The sequence below is a fragment of the Cupressus sempervirens genome, chromosome 2 (assembly GCF_028749045.1).
Source record: "Cupressus sempervirens isolate cs-2001-9-10 chromosome 2, ASM2874904v1, whole genome shotgun sequence".
In the NCBI taxonomy this organism is placed as follows: domain Eukaryota; kingdom Viridiplantae; phylum Streptophyta; class Pinopsida; order Cupressales; family Cupressaceae; genus Cupressus; species Cupressus sempervirens.
Genome location: NC_143119.1, coordinates 250,480,948 through 250,490,784, shown reverse-complemented (window position 1 = coordinate 250,490,784; position 9,837 = coordinate 250,480,948). Strand labels below are relative to the sequence as shown.

At 34.0% G+C, this 9,837-nt stretch overlaps 1 protein-coding gene across 1 annotated transcript in view; it reads right to left on the bottom strand.

The window, feature by feature from the left end:
• Window positions 1-4,693: 4,693 nt before the first annotated feature.
• LOC149571998 (uncharacterized) overlaps window positions 4,694-9,837 on the bottom strand; it is a 101,561-nt gene continuing 96,417 nt past the window's right edge. Inside the window, exons 7-9 of the mRNA XM_089813369.1 lie at window positions 5,271-5,404; window positions 5,069-5,167; window positions 4,694-4,984 (exon numbers count right to left, since the gene is read on the bottom strand). Of these exons, the coding sequence (XP_089669495.1) occupies window positions 4,910-4,984; window positions 5,069-5,167; window positions 5,271-5,404 (308 nt within the window). The 3' untranslated portion in view covers window positions 4,694-4,909. The remainder of the gene's footprint in view (window positions 4,985-5,068; window positions 5,168-5,270; window positions 5,405-9,837) is intronic.

Below are 9,837 nucleotides of genomic sequence, written 5' to 3'. Positions count from 1 at the left end.
GAAGATATGAATACAATCAATTTTGGTACATTATCTAAAACTCTTGTATGGATTGTATATCATTGTATGAGCAGTGAGCTCCATTGTAAATCAACTCCTAATAGGATTGAGACCTGTAACAAGGTCTAGTCCTCTAACAAGGACTCATTTACTAAATGTATATAATAGACTCGTAACAAAGTATTTTCATATTAGCACACGTCTTGTGACTACCATCCCCATTGAGTTTTTCCTTGGCCAAGGTTTTCGTAGTTAACAAAGCATGGTGTTATGAGTTTTATTGTGTTGTGTACTTTACTTTTTAGTTTATTCATTTATGCAAGTACATGTTAAGTGCTAAAATATATAGTTGGGCAAAATTTGTTAGAATGCTAATTCAACCCCCTATCTTAGTATTCTCTATTTCTAACATGCCATGTTAGGATGTGATTTGTACACTATTAGGAGTACAATGAGATCTGTTATGATCTACCTCGCTAAAAGATTTTAGAATTTCTTCTAAGAGTCCACTTTGTAAAACAATTTAAACCACAAGATCGGTTAACATCCATCCAATTAAAGGATTTCTATTGCTACAACTATCCTTTCCTATCATATCCAATCTATCCTCTGCATTCTAATACTATCCTCATCTCAATCTTTTCTCAATAACTCAATCACAACCCTAGCACATTGAATTCTACTTCACAGATTCATCCAACTTCGTTCACATCAACTCCAAGAAAAATTCTTTATAGGAACATCACTTTTGTTGCTTAATCCTCACCATTAATTCAATGTTAAAACTTGGTGCTCAATTACAACATTCAATTTACATATATTGATAACATAATACATTTTCCTTCACCGCCTCAATCCATATTAGGGTTTACCTGAGAATTATTCAAGAATAGTCAAAACATGTTTGACAAACTCTAACATCCCTCTGGAATCTTCTCTTTACACTTCCTTTGATCATCAATTGCTACCTCAGCATACCTTAGTCACTTAAGACATGTCACGATAACATTTAATCCACTACTTCATTCATATCAATCATTAATCCTCAATTTAAGATCAATATCTCAAGAACATGAGTTGTTTATTCTACAACTTCAATTGATACTGAGATCTTGCTTTCTTGTCATCTTCGCCAGTTGTGGTCATAGCCATTGTCACTACTAGGCATGTACATATTGTATCTATGATTGCTAACAAAATAACCATGTGTTGTTGTTCTACCTATATACTAGTCATTATACTTAACCGCTTTCCTTTCTACTGACATAGTTGTTTATAGATCATCCCCCTATCTTATCGGTTGATCCACTCAATTGCTATGATTAGATTGCTATTAATAACAACCAAATACTCAACTACTTCTAAACACTTCACCGAGATCCATCACAATGTCAATATATTGGTGGGCCTTGTTCATTATATTCTTCATTTCCTCAGCATGGGGAGAGGACCTGCTAACGTTAAGTGTCTCTATATTACTTAACCTTTGAAGCAATAGACAAAATTTTAGTAACTCTGTCTCATCACAACTTGAGTTTACTAGACCAAGCAATGATGGATATTTTGAAAAAGAATTCAATGTGTTGGTCCATCCAGACATATCCATCTAGTATCATTATCATTAAGAGTCTTGTTCCCATCAGTTAGCCTTGCAACAAAGTTTTGAAATTCCCTAAATTGTTTCAAAATTCGACAAAAGTGTTGGTAATCTCTTTGATTAAGAATTCTTTTTTTGTACTAGAGCATGCTTGTTGACAACTCCTAAAGCTAGATTGATTATGTGGGCCATGCAATGAATGTCAGTAACGTAGGGTGCACAAAAAATAATATTCTTGCACAAAGATCATTCATGTGGAATTGCAATATTGAAGTTCCATCCGCTCGAACACGCACCAACTTTTTGGCAATTGGCATGTCATTTGTACCTTCATATTCAATTAGAGAACAATTTACTAGATCAAATAAATTTTTCATCATCACGTTATCCTTCATTTTAGCAACAGTTAGTAGATGATGGTGGTGGATAAAATTTTGTATATTACAAGTATGCATGCATGCCCGGGAAGTATTATCTATTGTTGTAACTTCATCTAAAGGCAATACAATGAAGTTTGTCTCTTTAATCTTTCTCTTTACATCTTTTTCAACCTTGAAAAGACAACTTGTGCATTCTCATCTATTGTTTACTAACCAATGACTATTCAGATAGTTACAAACTTTTAGAAAGTGCATGCCCTCTACTCAAAATATAAAGACAACACTTAGTTGAACAACTTTTCCTATTTGTTCTGCTTTCATTGCTTTTCCAAAAAAAAGATTCAATAGAGCCTTTACCTTTAGTAGGCTTTTAATGAATTTTGAAACTCAAATTAATTTTGCATTCCTAACATGTAAATCTTACATGAGCATTCTATAGAAGCTTGCCTTCAATTGGATTGTCCACTAATTCAATGAATGGATACTTTGACACCAAGTATATTTGAAAATTCCTCAATAGATCCCACTTTCAATCTTTTTTTTGATTTTCTATCCTTTTTTGAATTGTATTTTATTTTCCCCTTTCATGTACCATCATCTTTAACATTCTCAATCCCACCCAAGTTGATTATATCATTCTGGCTACTTGTGAATTTACTCGAAAAAATCTTCTTCAAGTTCATCATGATTTCTTATATCAAGTTCACCACTTTCTTCAATATGTCATGTAGGTTGTAAATCTTGTAAGTCTACTTGTGATGACATCACTTCCTAATTTTGGCCACAAATTTTTCTACCGCCAAAGTACAATGATAAGGTTTTGAATTTTAGTGGCCTCTCTTGGCTTTCCCCATATGCAAGAGCCTTACCCTTATTCTTGCTCAACATCTCCAACGAAATAAAGGTTGCCAAAAACTATATTACCTTATTGAAGAAGTGACAATAAACTATAACATGTATAAATATGATTCATTAGCCCTTCAATCTACAATATAAAATCTGAAAGTGTCATGTATGAGCTCTTTCGAGTGACCACTGACCACTAAATAGTCCCCACTAAATAAGAATAGACTCAAAATCGTAAATAGATAAAGGTGAAATCTCACGTGAATTCAAAATAATATTATAACACAATACACTTCAAAAATTAATCACTTACCTTTGTCTTAATTGTAGTTGCCAATGCACTCAATAGCCTAAAACTTCACTATCGATCAGAATTGATATATCAAAACCATCCAAACCAAATTGTGTAAAATAACACCGATCTGTGAATGTATTCATACCAATCCCTTTTGGAAAATTTAGTGGGAAGCTTGTATGCGATACAATTATTTGGCGGAGCTGGCATAATTATAATACACCTTATGTGATTTCCGAGGTGCTTATGGGTCATCCAATAAATTGCAATGATTAATACATTTGGTGAAAATATCGTTGGTTTGAGAGACATATCTACAAAATGTCAAGTGAATTTAGGGCCTCCTATAAATATAACACATTGGAAAAGTTCTAGTCACAGGTTTTTCCATGATACAAGTTTTTCATCAATTATATTTATTATGCTATATTACTTTTAAATTGTTACATTGAGTACATATGTAGAGATATCCCTTATAAAAATTTCTCTAAAATTATTAAGTTTCATTTGAAAGAGTTCTACTCACAAGTTCACTCTTGATTCTAAATTGTTCATTTATTTCATAATGTTACATCATTTCTAAGATATTACACTAAATTCTTTTATATAGATATCCCCATTTGAATATCTCTAGACCTCCATCACCAATCTCTTCCTCATCATAGCTAGATCCTTCATCCTCTTAGAATCCCTTTCCTTTGCATCAACATCCACCATTGTGCTCTCTCCTAAAGATCTAATTACAAGTCGCCTTATCTTGTTTTAAAAAGCAATCCAATGAATTCATCACCCTGAATCTTTCATCATTCACACACAACATTCTAGGTAGATTTCCTTGTGAGGTATTGTCCCTCTAAGCACAAGTTGATACACATACTTTCACCACACTACAACAATTTTCCAAAGCTTGTAGTCAAAGATTAAAAAAAATACCACACAAGACAACCTCTTATATAGCCAAACTCACTTTTCCATCCTCATCTATCTTTAAATATAAAGTACAAAATATATACTAGACATTTTGGGCAAGATACAAATAGAACACAAATTAGGACACAAACAAATTTTAAAATTTTCAAAACTCTAAGAGAGATAAACACTGACATTCAAACATCACTACTGACCAACATCAACACCTAGACATCATGAATGACTAACGAGAGGACCTAAATTTGGCTCGTCTTGCAAAGATGTCCAACACTAACATAGAAATATTAGTTTCCAATTTCAATCTTCTTTTTAGTTCTTCATTCATAGTCAACATTCCAATATACATGTTAATTTAATTAATTTAAACATATTTATACTTACATTGTCATAACAAAAGTCCATGTCAAAATTATTTTAGATTAGATAAATGTATTGAAAGAGAGAACCTAGGTAACCCATTTGCTCATTCAATTTTAGAATTTTCTTAAAATTAAAAACCTTTTACTTTAGATTAAAAAATCATTATTATTTGACTATTTTGAAATATTTCATCACTTTTTAGTATATATTCTATATTGGATATTCCCCCTTCTTAGTGTTGTTACTTATACTACATGTCGGAAGGTTGTGCTCTCATTCACCAAATTGCCATTAAACTGTCCCTGGATAAATATATTGTATTTGATCAAATATTTGGTTGCCAAAAGATCAAAACAAGTTCAATAACCTAGGTAGCAGGTTCTACCCAATTTTGAAAATTTGTCAATAATCTACACAGACTATACAGCTGATAGCTCGTTTGGCTTTGCAAGCATCACCAACTATGCATGAATTCTCTTTGAACGCAACATTCCAACGTATTCATTTCTTTGCAGGATACTCTCTCGCCCCAAATATGGTAGAGCCAATCCTTACATTTGTGCTTCCCATTTCAATCTGCAAAGTTATGACATTTGAGTTATTACTGAACAATAAGTTATAAAACAAAAGACTGCAACAAACTAAAACCACGGCACTTACTGCCTTCTCAAAGTCGCCTGACATGCCCATTGACAGTTCACATTGGTCTTCCGGTAATTCGAGAGCTTTACAAACTTCAGTTCTACAAGCTGACAATGACTGTATCCACAAAGAAACAACATAATTCAATCCATCAGGAAGAAAAAAGAAACAAATTTTATAGGCACATAAATCATGAATGAGAATGCTCATGAGTTATGACCTCAAAATTCTCGGGTTTAGATGAGTAGTCCAACATTCCTATGGTCATGAGACCTGAAAATTCCAAATTCTGACACTCGCGCTTGACATGCTTGGCAAGCTGTACACATTCAGAGGGCTCAACACCATATTTTGCTGCATCCCAAAAAAATAACACCAAAATGTTTTTAGAATTTTTTATAACAAAAAATAAACCAAGATTTATTTGATACTAAAATCTTAAAAAGCCAAGAAAAATGTTTGATGCATAATACTTGAGAAAACTAACACTTGATTTTGATTTTGAGAAAGTGAATATATTGAGAGAACAACAGGAAAAACATATAGAAGTTTATATTTAAGTAATCGGAGGAAAAAACTCTGGTATATACATCTCACTTCTTCAAAAATGGATGGAAAACAAACCAGTTTTACAATTATTGATTGATAGTATCTCACTCTGCCAAAATCCTATTTTACTTTCTCTTAGTTTTAATCAAGTCTTCATATTGTATCTTGACAATTGAAGTTCACATGTTCTTTCCAGGACCTGCTTTTGTTTTCTCATTTCCTATATCTTTTCCCTTTCTAATTTATGCTGCTGTTGACTTAATAAGCTATTTAATTTTTCTCTTAAACATCTGACTAGTACCTTCTATCAGCATTTTTGTTATCAACGAACTTCACTTCCACTATTTTTATGGAAGCCATTGACTATCTCCATCCCCCTGGTGTTAATGTATAGCGTCAGTTGAAGTAATGTAAATGATTCAGTGAATTTTGTTCTACAGATATTATACACACACACACATATCTGTGTGTGTAGATACATTGAAATGCTCACATTGCCAACTGTACAGTTATCGGCTATTATTATTATCAGGGGACTTGATAGTCTACTGCCGATCACAAAAGGATTACATGTGAAAGTTAAACAAACTAATGTTAATCATGTACCCGTAGAGGCATGACTCTCGGAGACATGACTGTCCACTATGTTATATATATGCGATCAGATTGATGGGACAAATATCAATCCACGGCAATACAAGTCCCAGCGATCTGCATTCTTCTCTCTGCAGGTTAACACATTCAGAATTGTTGATTCTCCATTGATATTATAACCTGAAGATCAAGATACATCGGTTGCCATTCAAAGACGAGGATCTGCCCCTCAGTTTCTGCAATCGACCAAGTAAGGATATTACATTGTTATTCAAATCTGTTATAATAGTTTTATCTATCAGAGATCTCTAAAATTAACACATGGCACTTTGCACTCTTATACACTCCATAGTTCAGCATCCGTAATTCCTTTATCACTTGGATTCCCATATCCAACTTTAAATTTCTTTGTTGCTTTTAATCATATGATCCTCTAGTACCATTTACCTTGTATAACTTTATCCACTATTTCTTTCTAGATTTCTTAAATCCAATTTTGCAGCATATCCATGCAATTGGTGGACTCAATTCCATGTGTGTTGGAAATAGAGATTTTGTCCGTACACATTACAAAGGCCCATATGTGTCAAATAAAATTCATGATAAGGTCCATAACCATTGTCAGCTGCACTGAACAAATCTTTGTTCATGATTTTCCACCAGAAAGAGTATTAAAAGTTTGAATGGGTTTGGACCTTTTCGTAAAGTGTAATGTTGAGGCCATTAATTTCTCCATGCACAAAATAAGTGACTGGACAGACCAAATCAGCAATGTAGCTCATATCTGTACTAGGGCTAGTATCAACCAACCCAACAAACATGTCTCACAGACCAGGTCATTTACCCCTATAACACCAACTACCGCTCCACCATTTTATTTCTAAAAAAATTATAGACAGATCAGACAATCAGAATTCCGGTAATGTATAAAAGGAGTCACTAGAGCTTCGGTCATTCCCAAGTTCATAATATCAGCTTCTGGTATATATTTTGATCTGCCACAACTACTCTTTGATATACACTAATTTGTTAGTAGGTCCTGACCTTCACTTGTTTATTCCTGAAAAATCCACTACTGAAAATCTGGAAGACTAGCAAGGACCAAATTTTATAATATACACCCTCTTCTATCCACAAATTAGCCCCAATGCACATGAACTGTTAACAAATCCACAAGTATAATATTTTGTTCATCATTTTAATTATTTGCTAATTTCTCAGAACATTCAAATTGTTATGTGCAGAAATTTGGGATGACAGTGAATTCATCAAGAAAAATGCTGCTAGCAGGAGACGACAAAATCATAAGAGAAAGAAACAGGATATCCATTTTATCTTCTCAATTTATAAAGGAGTGGTAACGTTTGAAAGTATAATCCTGAATGGATGAAGCCCCCTTAGTTTAATAACGAACTATGATTATTTCCAATTCTAGTTCTTGCCTTGGTAAACATACAAACCCACTCTATTTCATGAAGGCAGTGTTCACATTTGAGAAATTTAGAAGTGAGACAAAGCATAGTAACACAACATCTTTATCATGCTAACTCAAAAGGAGTTGGCAGAGTGACAGATTAAGCCTATACCTAAGCCTTGCTACAAGATGTAAACCTGAACAGCTACAAGACATAAATAATATAGGCAAGGTATCTTTTTGGGACAACCTAGCCAGCACAACCTAGCCTTGTAATCCACCCCAAGTTCACAAAAATAAATGAAACAGGGCACGCAATATAGTTAGAGATATAATTCTAACCTCGGAGTAAGCTGAGATAAGTCTGGAACCTACAACCAAATTAGAAAATAATACAATCCTAATACATACATTTTTACAATTAAGAGAGAAATACACTTATTGCGTGTAATTCTCATGGATTCAACCACAATGAGGGTTGAGATAGGAAGGACATGATGAGGCGCTCGAATTATTCTGGACCTAGGCCCAAGAGTGGAAACTCTATTCCCTTTGGCCTCATTTGGTCATAACCATGTTCATGTGGTGGTGTACCTAAAGGAGTCTGTAACTGTTCCCCATCATCACACTATCCTTCTCCCCTCTTATAACTAAGGATCCCTTTCTTATTTACCTCAATAACTCACCCATATAGGCTCAGAGGGAAGATTGCAATAGGGTAGAACTCGACCCTAGGAACTAGACCAGAATCTATGTCCCCCTTTCCTCCTCCTTGCACTTCTTTTCCTTCCCTAATTTGGTTTATTATAGTAGGCTTATGATATTGTCAATTGTATAGATATAAATACACATTTAATTGCATATGTTTACTATAATCAGTCTATAGAGGAAATTGATACCAACTTCCATACAAATATGCACAAGGAGTTCAATTATTCCTTGATACCACAATGACTTAAGGTATTGTTACAACTTGATCTACTGTAGATGATATTGTTGTTTGATGATTCTATTCTTCCTATTTGATTGTTGTTGAATGATTGATTGAATGAATTATTTTGGTTTAGTAATTTGAGGTATTGGAAAGTTATGATTAAGTAATTTTCAATTAGATGATTGAAAAGTGATGATATAATAAGTGCAAGTTTGACAAATTGATGGATGGTGACTAAATGAAAGTTGATTTAATAAAGTGATGCTTAATTTCTGAGTTGTATGTTTTCTTCATCCCAAGATGTAGGGATGATTATTTGCTTGATCTTTGTAATTGATTATTTGCTTGATTTCTTGAGGGATTAATAATTAATGATGGATTCATGAGTGATGATTAATGAGTCCTCCTTTAATGCTTGAAATATAATCTCCTTTACTAAAGAAAGGATCACCACCTTTCATTAGAATTGAGTCACTGCTTTCCACTGTTGCCTTTGAGAATAATATGTTGTTCCCCAAATTGCTCTCTCTTGGATGTGCTCCTCAAATGAAACATCCTCCCTTATATATTTTCCATTGTGGGGGGGAGTCACGCTTAATCATGACTGCCCTTTGCAAAGGTCACAACCTTCTATGATTACCACCCTTTTGATGAGTCACAACCTTTCATCATCTATGCCCTTTGAAAGTCACAACCCTTCATAATTGTCCCTTCTTGAAAGAGTCACAACCCTTCATTATTATCCCTCTTTGAAAGAATCAATGCCCTTCATAATTGTCCCTCTTTGAAAGAGTCACAAGTACAGCCCTTCATAACTCTTGTCTTTCAAAGGAGACGCTTATTTTCTTCTCACTTCTATTTTCTTTCCTATTGATTCTTCCTTGCTTCACACCTTCCCTTTTCTCTTCTTCCCCCCTTCCAAATGAAGTTCACTTATCCCTTTTTATATCTCATGTTTGAAGGAGTCACAAACTTCATAGGTGTTGGATTTGTACCCTAAAGGCCAAATCCGAATTCGGATTCAGATTGGTGCTTGGATCTATGCCAATCTAGACAAGGTTCGTGCATTTACCCTATGGATTAGGGCAAATCCAGAGCATGCAGATCCGCCTGGATTCACAAGATAAATGCATGGATCCATGCAGATCCTACGAGGATCTATGTGAAACCTCGAGGATTTAGCGAGGATCCACAGGCAAAGAATGTTTCAAGTGGGTCCAACATCATTTTAAATGATTTTAACAAAAAAATTCCTCCTAACCCTAAAACGACCCTTTTATTCAACCTTCAAATATA